We start from the raw sequence: 17,487 nt of genomic DNA on the forward strand, positions 1-17,487 counted from the left end.
TTTGCCCTAACAGTCCCATTTCTTCCCTCCTCTGTTGTGCTAGTTATTATTGTATACACTAAACCTTTGTTATAACCCTAACAACAGTTTTATAATTACCGTTCTATGCATCTGTTTTCTGAAGCAGCTAGGAGAGTGATAACACCTATGTCACTGTCTGGTCTGTGACAGGCAGGCAGAGCGACATCTTTGCCACCCCACCCCCAACAACACGGCCACATCACGACCCCTGGATGGCGAGAGACTTTGCCATGTGACCGAAGGCCTTGAAATGGGAGGTGATTGGTGTTATATAGCTGGGCGCGGCTGCCTCAGTCAGAAGCAGGGGTACGTTCCTGAACGGGTGAGAACAGCAGGCAGACGCAGGGACAGAAGTGTGGTGGCTGAGGAAGGGGCCGGGGAACGCCACCTTGCCGGCTTGGGAGGTGTGGAAAGGAGCCACGGGCAGGCCAGGAGCACGGCCCCGAGTCCTGGAAAACGTACGAAAACAGAAACAGTCGCCAAAACAAATACTCGCAAATTAGTGAGTCAGCTAATTGGCCGAACACGTCGGATTTCATGCAGCCTTCTGAAAGCTTTTCTCTCTTCAAGGTATTTGGGGATTGTCCCAGAATTTAGCTCCCGCCTGTTTTCACGACATGTACAACTTTGCCCAGAGACTCGAGTTTCTCAATCGAGTGTGCGCACTGTTTTGGCGCGTGGTACCCAGCACAGAGAGAGCCTGTTAATGCTCCGGGTATGGCGGAGGCAGTGCTCGAGCCACCCTTTCATCCGTATCCAACACCTTCTAAAACACACACGGCACGTTTACGTGCCGGCACATGTCTCACGCGGGCTCTGGAGGGGACAGGAGTCTTGTCCTGTGGCTACCGACATTGACCTTTCCAAAATGGGAGTCTAGACAAAGTGTTGCAGGCCAAGCAGGCTGATCAGGTTCAGCGTTCACTTGATGAGCTTTAAACACGGGCGGGGGTGGGGAGGATGTTGCGACACTCACCAGCAGCATGTGGCTCCCCGGCTGCCGCAGGACCCGCGCGGCCCGCACGATGTGCTCCACGGCCTCCTTGAAGAACACCATGGACTGAGAGATCTGGCGGAGACACGGGGCAGGTCAACAGGCTGCAGGCACAGAGCGCGTTCCTTACGGCTTTGCACGCGAGGACGCACACACGAGGACGCACACACGAGGGTCACTGTCCCGGTCACCTAGGCCCGGTGAGCTGGTTTGCGCTCATGGGCGATGAACCGGGACAGGGAGGACGGTCCCTAAGCAGTCAGGTCCCCAGCAGTCAGGAGAGCAGGACTGGGCCTGGGCAGATGGGAGGAGAACAAGGAGAACGGCAGACCGGCTCCTGTTCTGCTGCCCTGTCTCGGGGTAGAATGAGGAGCGGGAGGAAGAGTCTCAGGAGGTGGGTTCATGGTGTGGGGGGCTTGGCTGGTGCCCCTGTTCCGACACGGCCCTGCCCACAGCAACCGGGAAGGTGTGAACGAGTCCCGTCCATTTTGATCCTGCTCATTGCTGCCCAGACCCTGCACCGCCCTCTCTCGTGAGTGTTTCCTAATTCCACCAACTCGAAGCATTCGACTCCCTCCAGCCTCGGCTGTGCACCAAGGACTTAAAATTTTACCCTATTAAATGAAACGAAATAAGATGAAATAGCATAAAACTGTATTTCTAATGGCCTGCTTTAAAATACGAAGGCACTCCCCCCCCAACTCTCTCCCTTACACACACACACACACATACCCCTTAAAGTTAGTTTGATCTCACACACATATATATGTGCCTATATGAATAAATGTATACACATCTATAGTATTTCTCATGTTTTATATGTTTTTACCTCCAAAGACGCTGAACTCAACTTCATCTGGAATTTATTAAGAACCTTGGCTAGTTTATCGTAGTCACTGGTATTCTGATAGATCTTCTTTCTGTGAGACTTGTTTACATCCAGGAAATCCACAAAGACGGTTGAGTCATTCATCAGTGATTCCTGGGTCCACTGGATCTATTGTAAGGAAAGTTAACAGTACCTGTTGAAAGCACAACTCTGCTTCTCAGAGCTAATGGAATACACCTGTACCAGGGAAGCTCCGGTACAACAGAGCTACGCCTCGGGGTTCCTTAACCCACTCTGTGCCCTGGGACCTCTTTTGGTGGTGAAACATGTGGACTTCTCAGGATAACACTTTCAAATGCATACAGCAAAATACGAAGGTTGCACAGGAAACGAAATGCACTGAAATGCAGTCTCATCTAAGCGCTCTTTGAGGGTCCATGGGTCCCAGGGTAAGAACCCCTGTAGTGGAAAAAACATTTTGAGGTCTCACCAACAATCTGAGAAAAAAAACTTCCCTTAATTGTTTATTACCACTGCAGACACGCAAGCTTCCACACGTGCTTTCCAGCCCACTCAGAGGATTTGCCCAACTAGCACACCGGGGTCACCGGCTGCCTCCTCTCTGAAGCCTGACTGTCTCCTCTCCCCCCTGAAGCCAGGCAGAGGAGATTAGGTTTCCTTGCTTTGTGACACTGCCGTGGCGTGTGCACAGGTCTGTCACGGCACTTACACAAACACAGCACACTTGCTAGGTTGCTAGGAGCAGGGCCCACACTGGTTCTGGGCAGGTGTCTAGATGCATCCTTAGGCCTTATCACCAGGGTTCTCTCTTCTCCTCATCCTCATCGACACGTTATTTGTTGATTTATTGATGATGGCTATTCTGACAGGTGTGAGGTGGCATCTCATTGTGGTTTTGGTTTGCGTCTCTCTGATGAGCATCTTTCCACATGTCTGTTGGCTAAATATATGTCTTTGGAGAAATGTCTTTTCATGTCCCTGCCCCCTTTTTAAAAAAAAATCAAATTGCTTGGTTTTTGTTATTGTCTTGTATGTATTTTTTATATATTTTGGAGATCAACCCCTTAGGAGATCTATCATTTGAGAATATATTCTCCCATTCAGTAGGTTGGCTTTTTATTTTGTTGAAGGTTCCTACACGAGATCATGCTTCCTGATCTCAAACTATACTACAAAGCTATAATAATCAAAGCTATAATAATCAAAACATGTCTGTGTTTTGTACCAAAAACAGACACACAGATCAATGGAACAGAAAGAGAGCCCAGAAATGAACCTAATTTTTGTGGTTGACTCATCTGTGACAAGGGAGGTAAAAATAGACACTGGAGTAATGACACTCTCTCTATTGTTCAATTACTCTCATAGACCACACATGAGAATAAACTTAAACTGGATTAAAAACTGGAATGTGAGGCCTGAAACCATACAACGTCTAGAAGAAACACAGGCAACAAACTATCTGACATCGGTATCGCTCTGAGTGACACCTTTTTGGAAACGTCCCTTTGAGCAACAGAAACAAAAGCCAAAACAAACAAGCGGGACTCCCTCGCAGCAGAGGAAGCCTCCAACAAAACAAACAGTTACAACCCTTCTGCTGTCCATCAGTTTACTGAAACGCTGGCTTTCGGGACCTGGACCAAGAGGTCCAAAGTTCAACGAAATGCTCAGCTGAAGATCAAGGGCTGGAGAGGGATGAGGACACTGCGGAGGTGTCCAGAGTGCGCCCGCGCCTGCTGGTGCGGGAGAAAACGAGCAGTTTGAGGCCCCGCGGAGGCCAAACCTTGGAGCAAAGGCATCGAGACCTTATCCTTTCCATCCTACCTAATCCCTATTTACTCGCCTTCAAGTGAAACTTCCTTTCATGAATATGACAGAAATGTCCACACAGGTGATGTGAACACAATACTTTTGCCCCAGACGCCATTTAAAATAATTTTTAAAATACAACTTTACTACCTGGAAGTAATTCTCAAGTTCCTCTGAAAGGAGCTGATAGAAACGCCTTCTCTCAGCACGTTCAATGAGGCGATCGTGAAACACTCGGGCGGCCTCGTGGGCGAAGAGCAGAGCAGCCATGCCCTTGGAGTTGATGACGGCCTTGTCGGCCTGCAGCAGCCCGAGGAGAAGCTGTCAGGGATTCGACAACAACACTTTTTACACCGTTAGCAGGAAGCATGGGAGCAAAACCTCAGTATTGGTAGGTTTACGTTTCCATACACATAGAAGCAGTAATCCAAGGTACGAGGTGACGGTTTCTACATCTGCCCATTAGGGGGAAGATGGTTTCAGGACCCCCCATCCCCACCCCAGCCACGCCCAAGCAGGAGGCCCTGCCAGGATGGGAAGCCATGAGCCCGGACCTCGGGGCTGACAGAGATGCAGGGGCTGGTGGGGGCCCCGAAGTGCTTCTTGAGGTTCTATTCCAAGATTCTTAATTTGCATTTAAAAACCCCTTATAAACCACTTCGAACACAGTATGTGCTATTTTTGGCTAAAAAGCCATAGCCAGTGGAGAAAGATCAAATTCATAAGTTGTTTTCCTTAACATTTTAATTCAGGAAATCACACATGTGACTGAAGCCAACGACCAATCTGCACTGTCAGCAACGTCCCCTGGAGTGAAAACCGGGGCCGGGACAACTCTGAGCCTGTCCGTGAGTGCCTACAGGCTTCTGTTTTCACAGTCTCAACAAAAACTCGGAAATAAAGCAAAACCAAAATCTACTTTGTAACCCCGTCACTCCTGTCCCTACTGAGACCCCCAGCGGGCACTCCGTTTGTCACTGACTTCTCGGCGGGGAATTGTTCGAATGCTTCTTTAATAAGCTGCTGACAAAGAGCAGCACTAATCAATGTGAGTTTCCTTTTGGGCTCCTTTTAACAATTGAATGTTGACAGCACCAGTAAGTAAGGGCAACCGAGAGAGGAAGGGAGAGGGTCAGGTCGGTGAGAGAACATTTCCTCGACTTAAATATTAACATGAGCTAGAGAATGAGTTTTAAAACAAACCTTAAACATATCTTGAAGATTAAACATGTAGTGACATTTTGTTGGCGTCGGCAACATGCTCCGACACATGTGATGGTACATGGCCAGAGAGCAAGACACTATTTGATCCTTACTTTTCTGCACGTCAGCTGTGAAGTTGTGGATGGAGAAATAGATTCCCAAATGAGCCTGTAGAAAGAAATTTGGTAATTCAGTTTGCCAAAATGCTAAGCACAGACTGTCCCTAGCCAGATCCTACTAAAGAAGGAGATGTGTGTGCTACAGTGGAGGGTACGTTTTACTTAGAATGTCAGTAATTATAGTTCACTTTAAACAGATGGCAGACCAGTTAAACAACATTCTAGATGTTACAAATCGGGGAAAGTTCCATGGGTCCTAGTTCGTCGAATGACTGAAAAGCACGTATCATTCTCTGGTGACTATGCGCCGTTGGTGTGTGTACCGGGTGTGCTGGGAATTCTTCCATGTTCCCGCTCCCTGGTAGGTGTTGCTAGAGGAAATACACCGGAACATGACAGAACAATTATTTCAGCTTGGATTCGTATATGGATATACACTTTTCTACATCAGGTTTTTTGAGGTGTTGATTATTGATCACCTGCAATGTTCCTAAGTGCTTTTAAAAAATGGTTTAAAATGACTGCATTTTGCTGCATGTAACGTGCACTCACACGTGCACTCACTCAGACGCAGGATTATTATAACCATGGTATGCAATCATTCTACCCACTTACAGTGTGCATTCTTATTTTTTAAAAGATTTTATTTATTTTATTTTCTTAGAGAGGGGAAGGGAGAGAGAAAGAGAGGGAGGGAAACATCAGTGTGTGGTTGCCTCTCACGTGCCCCCCACTGGGGACCTGACCGGCAACCCAGGCATGTGCCCTGACTGGGAATCGAATCTGCAACCCTTTTTCTCCTCAGTCCAGCGCTCGACCACTGAGCCACATTAGCCAGGGCTGCATCCTTATTTTTCCCTCAAAAATCTGGGCAAAAAGTACACATCATACATAGTGAAATATGGTGATCTTGAAATTTTATATGAGAAAGAAGAAAGGCAAATGTTTAATTTTGAAAAATTTAGGGCCAAACACGTGATGGAAGCCAGTTTGACTTTGGGCGGTGGGCACCCCAGTGCAAGAGACAGTCATGTGTCATAGAAATGTACACCTGAAACCTGCATGACTGCATGAACCAATGTCACCCCAACACTTTAAAAATAAGAATTTAATAATCCTGCATGAGATATAGTTATCTAACCAAACTAGATTTCAACCGAAGCCATTTTTCTGAAAAGATATTCAGAATTTTTTCTCTCATTACTTTTTATCCTGTGAGAAAATGAAAAGACTCAATCCGTTCTGGCCCAAGTCAGGTATGCCTGCTAATGGGTTCCTGAGCTCCCTCCTGATACAGTGAATCGGACTCTCTGAGGACAAGCTCGAGGGATCTGCATTTTAAACATTCACTAAACAAGCACTAATGTGTTTACTATACACATTAAACTACAGGTTTGATATTTAGAGACAAATCATAACAATAGGCCAGAAAATGGAGTGAGAAGATAAAGTTCATCATCTTAGATAGTTTGTGTTCAATGTCAGTGGTTTTAAGTTCTCACACCTCCCCCGATAGTATGGAATTCACTGTTTTGTTTTGTTTTTCTCCCGTAGAAAACAAGCTGGACACGTGACCTGGAAGATAGTGCCCAGGGCGCTCTGCGGAGGATGCGGCAACACGAGGATGGAGAAGTGTTTGAGGAGGCGGGGGCTCACGTCCCTGATGCCCACCGAAGGGACGCAGGCTGCCACCAGGGACAGATCTTGAACATTCTGTGGGAAGAGTGAAAACGGAGCATAACTAAATGTAGCCAGAGAGAGTGAAATGTGTTCCCATTTCCCCCAAGTGGACAAGAGATTTCAAATGTTGAAGCAAAAAAAGATTAAGCTTATTATTCCCTGCTAAACAAAAATTGTGATGGTCATGGAAATCTTTCTTCTTAGAAGTAAGCCCCTCCCCTAAAAGGTCATTTTGAGATATGTTCCTCCCAGGAAGCTTTCTAAATGACATCAGGAAATAGCCTATTTTCACAAAAGCCATCCCTGGACAATAAGCAATCTGCTCCCGGGACCACCAGAGAGGATTTGGCTGTGAGAAGCCAGGGAAGGAGCTGGGAGTGGGTCTCCGGAAAAGCCAGCTCTGGCCTTGGCGGAGAACATGCCTGGCTACAGAAAAACAGCCGCCTTAGGTCTCAGGACATCCCAGCAGCACAGAGCTGGGTGCAGCACAGAGCCGGGTGCAGCCCCTCGGACAACCCAATGCTCTCACCACAGGGTGCTGTTCACAGCCCTGCCCCTGCCCTCGGACACAGAATCCCACGAAAAGCCTGCCCCACTATCTCTTGTCACTTCAGGGAGCTTCTTCGGGCTGTGCGTTCCAGCCATGTCTCGCTTCCTCTTTTTCCCTCATCTCCTAGACGCTCCCTGGGTGGGCAGCACCTCGATTCTTCGGGCTCGGGTCCATGCCTGGGTCACAGGCTGACGGTACCCGAGCTGCTGCCGCTCACCAGCTAGCGTGCGTCCTCCAGGCTCCTGGGCCCAGGTTTGCCGGACACATGAAACTGTTTGGTGATGCAGCCGCACAATTTCACGGAAGAGGAACTGAGGCCCAGGAGGGTCCAGCGATAAGTCAGCTCAGGCTGGACCACAGGGCTTAGGCGTCCAGAGAAGGAAGCACATAACATTTAAGCCATTCTGACTTGGGCCAGTGTAACAAACATAAATGCACAGAAATCCCTTCTTGGGATTTTTCTTTTTGACTTTGGAATACTTCTGAAAATCCTTGACCTACGTTCTTGAAAGCAGAAAGACGCGAGCAGCCCTACACAGGGACTGGCTTTTCCCAGAGGCACTGACTGCGGACACACTGAACAGTCTGACTCACTATGGAAATCTAAACCTATGGGAGACACTCACAATTTTCACAAAGATTTAATCCTAGTAAAAGTAGAATTCCTCCGAACCCAGGGACTTGCACTCAACTGCAAAGATGCATTTGGCATAGTTAACTTTTTGGCTCCACACATCCATTTCACCAGGTTCTCTAAACTTCTCACTTAATCCACTCAACATCGTTACAGATATTTAGTTTATTGTTAACGAATGATATTACACCTGCATTTTACCTTCCATGCAACTTTTTTAGTATCATAAAATCCTCCCAAATCTAATAGCTGTCTGATTAATTCCAGGGGTGGCTGTGCTCCACACGCATCTGTTTCTGGCATATTGAGATCATCAATGAACACTATAGTCTTAAGGAAGACAAAAGGTTAAAAACTATTAATCAGTGTTGCCTTTCTTTAAATTATGCATTAGGAATATTAATCATGCTATGGTGAAAAACAAAATCATACGTAATGACATCCTTTTTCTTTTAAAAAGTGGCAGACCAAATTCTATTTTGATACAATTTTAGAAAATAAGTTTTCGAAATAGCAGAAAATCTACGCATTCTCTACAGACCTACAATACTCACAGTTACAGAATATTTGATGCTGGATAAAGTAATCTAATCACACTTATTACAAAAAACCAGATGTGGTTATTATTCACTCGACATTTACTTCCGCAGTGCCTACTTTGGGCAAGGCACTGTGTTAGGTGTGGAGTGTTTCTTTCCCTGCACCTGGTTTGGGAATAAGGCCTGTCCCAGGAACTAGGTTTGCACAGTTCTGCTACAGATGCTGTTGTCATGGACACAGGAAATTCAGACACGGCTGCGACTTTTAAAGCTGTGTTACTTTGCACTTTTGAAAAGATTATGGCTCCAAGTGTACTGATTACCAGTATAATTTCTGTGTACGTTAGCCCTCTTAGACTGTGTTTATTTTTGTAAAACAAGCAAAAATTTAAAAAACACAAGTAGCCATTTGTTTTGAGTTACCTAATTACCTAACCTGTAACTACGATGCCATTTTAGACACTCATTTTCCCATTCTGTATCACAGACTGGTGATGGACAGACTGCTTTGACCAAAATGTCCCTTGCCTGCACTTTTAAATTTATGTGATTTGAACAACTGCTATCCTTTTCAAAGTTCCTGAAATGTGCCCAGTTAGTCAAAGACCCACCAAACTCATCCAAACCTTCGGTTAAAATTGAGGAAATCTGAAGCAAACCCTTCGAAGCCTCTGAAACGGACCGCCAAGGGGGTCACACTCGGCTGTCGCTCAGGGCCCCACGTGATGCCTTCTCATCAATGCCTCTGAGCTCGTTTTATGTTCCTGCACGGGAACCGCTGACGTGAATTTCATTGGGACAGAGGGTTTGGCTTAACCCGGGGACAGCTGCTGACTGCCTGGCACAGGGGCTAAGAAAGAACAGGGAACGCATGACACCCTTTCCAGAGAGGAGCCCTGGTCCAGATTTACACAAGGCCGGCTGTGGACTCCACAAACTTCTCTTTTTCTTGTGTTCTCAAGCCATGTTTGCAAGAAGAAAATGTGGTAGAGTGTACATTGACTAAACAATTGGCACCGAACTCATTTTCCAGTTTTCTTATCTGCTTACGCTCGATTCAGATTCCAGTAGCTTCTTTCGGCCTCAGTAATATGGAATCAGTATGACTCATCATGTTGAAAAATGAGTTACAGTGATTCGAAAACCAAAATTTCCACTTAAAGTACATTTACACATTCAGGAGTATACATTACACTTGCGTTTCTCTGTGTATCAGTATTAAAACCAGCCATGTTATCGGTTTAGTGTGAGCAGTTAATCGACCAGTCTGAGAAGTGGTTTACCCGGCTGCTTCTAGGCACTCCAAGAGCGTCTTTCGTTCTCCTTCTTAACTTCTTAAGAATCATCTCCTGGGTTTTGGCAGCTGTCGTTTTGATGTTAAAATTGATCGTAGACACCGTAACTCCCTTACCACTGTCATTACTTTTAAATGAGACTTCATCCGATTTCCCCGGCTCTTTAGTGATCTTATCTATAATGTCAAATACGGAAAGAAAAACAAATTTTGAAATACTTTCAAAATATTGTTTGCTTTATCCTAAGTATTAAGAAGTATGGAAATGATATAATTTTACTATACTGTTGTCAATTTTAAAGAAATCAGTCTGCAAACAGATCATTGAGGGAAGGAACATCAACTTGGAAATGGTTCCAAATGTTTCCTTAATTTTACGTGGGGAACGCAGCCAAGGGCCACAGTATAAAAGCTCCAACAACCCTCTATTCATTTATGCACAATAGACATGTGTAACTTCTACTGCTTTAACGTGTTTAGATTTGCAACGTGCTATTCTTTAAACGAAACTGCACGCAGAAGAGGTAAAAGCAGCACTGGGGGCGCCCACAGAGGCGCTGAAATGAGGACACGCTCTCTGAGTGAGGGTCATCAGAAGGTTATTCAGGATGGGGCCGGAGCAAGAGGAAACGGAAGAGGAAAAGGAACCCAGACGACTCCTCCGGCAGGAGCCTCCAGGCCAGGCTCCTTCCCCTGCGCACGGCCATCCCTGGGCCGCCCCATCTCTTCCTTTTCAGCAGCGGAGCTACCATGTCGGAAATTTCACGGATGGAGTTCTTGAGGCTCTGTGTGCGCTCCTGTTGCAGAGTCTGATTCGAGGACTAGGGAACCATAACTTTCCCACTGCATTACTTCTGTAAGCATCATGGACCAGAGTGGGCAGAGGTTGCCCTCGGTTACTTCTGGCCTTGGTCCGGGGTCCCACCGGTACCCAAGAGCCCCCAGCCCCTCCCGGTAAGGTAAGCAGATGTGACCCTCCGCTGTGGGAAGGAAGGTCTTCAAACTATTGTAATACACACCTAGATTTCCAGTTGCTGTTTTATGAGTTTCAGAGAGCAAGATGCTGATATTTTGTCTCAGGCTGTTGGAACAAGACATTTTCAGAATTCAGTATTAGCTCATTTACCTTAGGAGCCATATGAACACAATAAAACGAAAGCATCAGTGGGTGGCTGATTTTACTTCTATCTCCTACGAAGAAACAAATTCACTTCTCCTCTTCACAGTTTTTACAGATCAAATTAGCACCACTATCGGAACTGAGAGCCAAATTTAGCAACATGGCGTGCACTCTAAAACACAAACCCGGCGAATTCCTAGGAGGCCAGGCTATGTATGGGGTGTCTGGCCTGGCGGATCAGCCAACGGAAGCACGCTCGCTGTATTTGGGTTTTGTTCCCAGGTGTGCCCCCTGCTTCGGTTACCTTTCTGTGCTGTTAAAATCCACTGCAGTTTAAATACTGAACACACAGCAAAATTCTAATTTTCTCAGACTCTACCCTTTATGATTATAATAATGTAGACATGGAATGATTCTTATTGCATTAAATGCTTCGAAAATGATTTCGCTGCAATTTTAAGGCCTTATTTCAGTGTAGGGGATTCCAGTCCAAAGCAGCTGATGTCGGAGCAGGGGGATGGTGTGGGGACCGGAGGACACTGAAGGGAGACGTGGAAGGACTGAGGACGAGCTCTGGGGAGACAGCAGACCCGGCGCAGGTGGTCAGGTCAAGGAGTCTTGCGAGTGGAGGGAAGGGCCGGTACGGGCCTCTCCACAGTCCGCCTCTCACTGCATTCAGACAGCAGCAGGCTTCTCTGTTATTTTAACAGAACCAGAATTCCCTTCAAAATGTGAGCTTTTTGTTTGCACAGCGCAGAGACACACGCGATGACAGAGACTTAGTTCTCTACATGGTTGTGCTTTCGATACGAAGGAAATATATTGCCCTGGCTGGTGTAGCTCAGTGGATTGAGCACAGGCCTGCGAACCAAAGGTTGGCAGTTCGATTCCCAGTCAGGGCACGTGCCTGGGTTGCAGGCTAGTTCCCAGCAAGGGACACATGACAGGCAACCATACATTGATGTTTCTCTCCCTCTCTCCTTCCCTTCGCCTCTAAATATAAATAAATAAAATCTTTAAAAAATGTTTAAAAAAAGAAGGAAATACATTTTAGTGAAACAAAACCAATTCTGTGGAACACTTAATTTGTATTTTTATCTACTTTTTCCCAGGAAGAAAAACAGTTTATATCTGCACTTTGTTAGGTAAAAAAAAAATCAAAAATTAAATTTAGTCATCTTTAAAGTAAATATAAGATGTTCTCAGTTAAAGAAATTAATCTAGTTGTTAATACTTTGGAAAAGGGAAGATTTTTAACCCCTCTTTTCAATATTTCTGCATATTTATACAACAGAGTTGCTTTTTGAAACAAGGCACACTTAGATACTAAAGCAAACTATGCTTTTTTATCAGACAAATCAAATTTAGAGTGGCACACCACCTTGACTTTTTAATGTCGTTGTACAAGAGGACTTCTCCTAGGAGTGACCCGTACTGGACGTCCAACCCTCTTGGACCTTCTAACTTCTCAAGCATCTGACGGATGGTGGCCGTCTTCCCGACTCCAAAGTCTCCTTACGGGGGCGGGGGCAGAGGGGGAGACACAGTACGTCAGAGTTACGTGCGAGGAGAAGAGCAAACACTAACAGATTCGAATGCACCGGTAACATTTTCTTCCACATGAAAACTGCGTGAAGAGTCTGGTTTTGCTCTTCTGTTTTTAAAAAACTGTGGTTAAAAGTGGGTAAACCAAGCAGTTGATATGAACACCTCTCAAAGGATTTCTATAATTTGCATCTCTTACAGAGAGTGTATTAGGAGTTGGCCATTACTTTTGCATAGGGTTCATTCAGGCCTATCGCAAAGGGTCTGGCTCACAGCACAGCAGAACCACCACAGACAATTCATTTTCCCTGACAGTCTGGGGTAGGGGCCGGGGGCGGGGTGGAATAAAGTCCCGACTGCAGCAGAACAGGGAGTCCTGGCTTTATCCGTCACCATACGTGGAGTAAGGGGACCTCCTGAGTCCAGACTGGGGCAGAGTGTGGCTTCTCTCAGCATCCCTGCCTCGCCGGCCTGAGTACTGACTCTGAGGACAGGTCTGCAGGGAGAGGCGGCCAGACTTCAGCCTGGGAAAGGCAACGGGGTGGGCTGAGATGCATGTTAAGGAAGAGCAGAAGCCGTCTTGAATTATTCCTTTGAGAAGGTTTAGCATTGGCTTGAGGGATTATGTAAATTTTTTTGAAATGAGGCAATTTACTTATATGTTTTCTTTGCACACAGTTATGTGTGCCAGCGTAAGCAAACCAGTCTGAGGCGCTCTCTGAAGACCTCAGCTCACAGGCTATGGAGGCCACACGTGTCTTAGCCCCTGACTCCACTGAGGTTTGCCGTGGGGTCATGAAAAGATGGAAAAGACTTCTGAGGTCCTGCGCCCGTGAACTTGTGGAGAGGTGTGCCCTCACATACTGTCGGGAGGAACATACGAAGCTTTTCAAGGCATTTTTTTTTCAGACTTCTAAAATAAAATGGTGAGACGGTGATTCCTCAGACTCTTCCTATCTCTAAGGAGATTCTCCTTCCTTAAATATTGTGAATACCTGTGAGAAGCACAGGGCAGGAATTCTTTAGGAGGAGGCTTATGAGGAAAGAAAGGCATCTCGTGTCTCTGGTAGCAATGAAGTTAATGCTCTCGCCACACTCCGTCACCTTGTAGAGGTTCTCACCAGATTCCTGAGGACCAGCTAGCATCGAAGTCCCTAAGTTAAAATTGTAAAAAGGGTGCAAACAGGCTAGAAAGAAATGTTAACTTCATCTCTTTGGTCGGTACTGAATACTTCAAGGACAGGTAGGAACATTATGAGACTATTTAGACATACACAAATAAACCGAAGTTGCGGCAAGCGCCCGAGGACCTCTGCTGTGCTCGGCGACTGTCCCCTCCGTTCACACTCTGAGCTGGGAACTCGCCACACATTCCGGGTCCCCCACATGCGAGCTCTCTGACCTTCCTGCCACCACACCTACCAATCGCCCCCGTATGCAACGCAGGCCTCTCCTCCTCCTTCCCACCAGCAAAAATGAAGAAACTGGCTTTCCTGCCAAAGGCCCCTGCAGTCCTTTTGTAAAGACCTTCACTTGTTTGATAACCCTTCCCCCGACCATTATCAGCCTTTCTTTGTACTGGAATTTTCCATCGTACAAACGCACATGTGCTAGTTTCTCCAGTGCTCTCATTGGTTGAAACATGTGAAATTGACTTTTGTTAATAAAAACCAGGTGAATATAGGCAATTTTATATGAAACACACACATCCCCCAAAACTAAAACAAATCTTCCTTGATCTCCCAGCTTCCTACTGCCACCCCAACCCTCCGCGACGCGGCCACAGCTCCCAGAAGGGCTGAATACAACATGGCCTCCTTCCTCATCTTTTATCCACTCCTCTTTAAATTAAAGACTGAAGAGCTACTACATTTACACGGTACACAGTTCAAAGGTTCACAAAGGTATGCAATGAATGGTCAGTCTCTTTCTCATCCCTATGTCCTAGCCGCCTGGCTCCCATACTGGGTAGAAAACACCAACGGTTTCCCACGGGGGTGGTGAACTAAGGTAGTGAATTATGTGCACTGGTGTTTGGTTACGTTTTTTCCATGGAGTGGTAAAAGCTAAGGATAAAAATGACCGAATGTTAGCAGTAACATATGATAAACGATTCATAGGTTTTCGGTAAATATGATCACCCCCAATATATTACTACAATACATATTGTATAATAGAACCTCGACATTTCCAACCGAAGCTAATTTAGAGGCAGAACTTTTACATACTTTATGATTCCAACAGCTCTGTTTTCTGTTCAAATTATAACCAAAGTTTGAAGTTATGTGATGAGTGAAACCTAACCTCAATGCAATTTAATTCAATTTGCATACTGAATTGCTTATATTTGAAAGAAATCTGCATGCAGCAAGATCATTAAGTTCCTGCCTTAAACTTCAACCAAGCTCTCAAAGTACCACAATTTTCCATATCCTTTTTTTCTAGTTTTTTTGTAGAAGATAGAGAATAAAAACATTATGGCACGTGTGAATATTTGTCAAACGACGATTATTCTGTTCTAACTTACAGTTTTTTTTACAATCAAGTGTAGTTTTTCCTGTTTTTAGAAGAGGCCATCTCCCTTTTCTCTTTTCCATAATCACCGCTAAACAAAGTAATAAATATTCCCATGGGTAAGATTTTCAATCAACTGTTCTATTTCAATGTACGACTGACTCAAACACATTCCAAACACAGTATTTCTTGGAAAGCAATATTGAAAGGTTTTTTTTTAAAGCATATTTCGTGAACACGCAGGGTAAGGCAAGAGTAGACTTACAGTTGTGAGTACACAAAACAGTTTAATCCTGTAGTGTGTACTCATCATTGTGTTACTTTCCGTGTGAACAACTGTAACTGCCTTCGTCCGCCCTGTAGACCTGAACTGGCTCCTGCGCAGACTCGGGATTCATCGGCCCACAGTCGCTGACGAACGGCTTTCACAGGTAGCGTGTTCCCCACGTTCCAGAGGAGTCCAAGTGTGATTCCTGCAACAGCCCTTACCTCTCTGGATCAGTGTCTGAACACTGGGAAGCAGCTCTGACCACGGTATGAATTCGCCTTGCTGCAGGTCCACAAAATACCCAAAGACAGAGTGTTTTTCAGGTGGCAGCTTAATGCCTGCATTTGAAAAGAACAAACAGAGAAATACCAAGAAATCCAAGTGAGAATGGGGTTCATTTATGAAATGTTTCATGAACAATATGATCTCTCTTTGAAAGATTTGACTGTTGAACCAGAAATAATAAAAATTCACCACGGGTATATCCGAATGTATAAAACGAGCCTATATTTTCTTCTAGTCTTTAGTTGTATAAAGGCAAATGATATTTGATATCATTTGGGCAAATGATTATCATCAAACGTGATGATATCACGTTTTATTAGCTTTTTGCCTTTTTTTCTGCATCTAGAATGCAAGGGGAATCATGACCTGGTATCCTTTGAAATCTTACCCAGAAGTCCTGCTTATTACCATGTGTGGGGTATTATCAAAAGACAATGCCACACATATGGTTGTGGTCACACCATCAAATTAGAGAGCTTTGATACTTATTTGCAAATTATATTTACTATGAAAATTAACAAATTTTCTTAATAGATTCTGGAAAACACCAAATAAGCAAAGCAAAAGAATCTAGTCATATTTTCACCATATGAAGGAAGGTGTTACTAGCTGATACAGTCCTCTGAATCGTTTATGAAGTATTTACATACAGCAAAATTCACCTTCTGGGGGGTGCAGAGTCCTACGAGTCTTTTACCACACGCATGTATTGTCGTAACCGCCATGCTGAGCGGATGCAGACCAATTCTAAAACCTCGGAGAACGCCCCCTGCTGCTCCTTTGGCCTTGAGACTGTCCCAGCAAACCAACCCCCGGCCACCACTCACAGGTCCTCTGTCTGCACGTTTTGCTTTTCCCGGAATGGCGTGTCAGTCGCGTCATACAGTACCTAGTTTTTCGAAACTGAGCTCTCTCACCTCGCATAAAGCATTCGAGATCCATACTGTTCCTCGTTACTCATCAATAGTTAATTTCTTTTTCTTGCTGAGTAGTATTCCATTGTGTAGATGTATCATAATTTGCTTACCCGTTTGCCCACTGAAGGACATTTGAGTTGTTGCCATTTCTTCCCACTATGAGTAACTGTGCCATGAGCATTTGTGTGTACGTTTTAGTGTGAATACAAGTTTTTATTTCTCTAAATAAATATCTAGAGGTAACATGTCGGGTCGATGGCAAGTAAACACTCAACCTTTTAAGAAACTGCCACGTTGCTTTCTGGAGTGGCTGTATCTTTTCACCTTAAAATTAGAAATATATGAAAGTTCCTGTTACTATGGCTCCACACTAGCACCTGGTATTATTGGCTTAAAATTTTTGCCTTTTCCAACTTTACTGAGATACAAATGACAAATACTGTGTACGTTCAAAGTGTAAAATGTGACAATCTGATACAACCATGGATTGTGGGATGATCACCACAAAGAGGTCAGTTACACCTCCATCACCGCTCACGATGGCCTTTTTTGTTGGTGAGAACAATTTCAGATCGACTCTCTTAGCAACGTCCAAATATACAACGAAATGTTATTACTTAGGGCCTCCGTGAGGCACATTAAATCCTCAGAACTTCTTTACAGCATCTCGTAGCTGGAAGTGTGTCCTGAGTAACCAGCACCTCCTCATCCCCCACCCCCCAACTCAGCACCTGGCTTTTCAGGGTCCCTCATTTAAGGTCTGCCTTATGTCACGTAGCAGGGTGTCCTTAAAGTCCACCCTGTTGTCATTATAGCGGATTTCTTTCCTTTTTATGGATACAGAACAGTCCTTGTACTATACAAATGCCAAATGTTATCTTTGATATTAAAAGTTAATTTCCATAGGAAATAAAACCTTTGCAAGACAGATGTCGTAAGTGGAACTTTTACAAATAACCCCACATGACATTTTTTCAGAGCTGCACAGACAAACCAGTGGGGTGTGTACCTTTGGCCGCGTTTTTAGCCCCATCTTTACATGACAGATACATCCACGGTCCACATATCGTCTCTCTTTGATGCATTATCTGTTCAAAGTCCCTTGAATGGGTAACAGCTAATTGGGGAAGTTGACTCTTCCT

At 45.0% G+C, this 17,487-nt stretch overlaps 1 protein-coding gene across 1 annotated transcript in view; it reads right to left on the minus strand.

Annotated features, from left to right (window-relative positions):
• DNAH14 (dynein axonemal heavy chain 14) overlaps positions 1–17,487 on the minus strand; it is a 171,867-nt gene that overhangs the window by 57,889 nt on the left and 96,491 nt on the right. The window contains exons 42-52 of the mRNA XM_037069365.1: positions 15,365–15,481; positions 13,357–13,515; positions 12,195–12,330; positions 10,716–10,777; positions 9,686–9,873; positions 8,065–8,193; positions 6,575–6,712; positions 4,881–5,048; positions 3,828–3,998; positions 1,845–2,012; positions 998–1,090 (exon numbers count right to left, since the gene is read on the minus strand). Of these exons, the coding sequence (XP_036925260.1) occupies positions 998–1,090; positions 1,845–2,012; positions 3,828–3,998; positions 4,881–5,048; positions 6,575–6,712; positions 8,065–8,193; positions 9,686–9,873; positions 10,716–10,777; positions 12,195–12,330; positions 13,357–13,515; positions 15,365–15,481 (1,529 nt within the window). The remainder of the gene's footprint in view (positions 1–997; positions 1,091–1,844; positions 2,013–3,827; positions 3,999–4,880; positions 5,049–6,574; positions 6,713–8,064; positions 8,194–9,685; positions 9,874–10,715; positions 10,778–12,194; positions 12,331–13,356; positions 13,516–15,364; positions 15,482–17,487) is intronic.

This window comes from Sturnira hondurensis, unplaced genomic scaffold (genome assembly GCF_014824575.4).
Source record: "Sturnira hondurensis isolate 20B ecotype Veracruz unplaced genomic scaffold, ASM1482457v3 Scaffold0018525, whole genome shotgun sequence".
NCBI lineage: Eukaryota > Metazoa > Chordata > Mammalia > Chiroptera > Phyllostomidae > Sturnira > Sturnira hondurensis.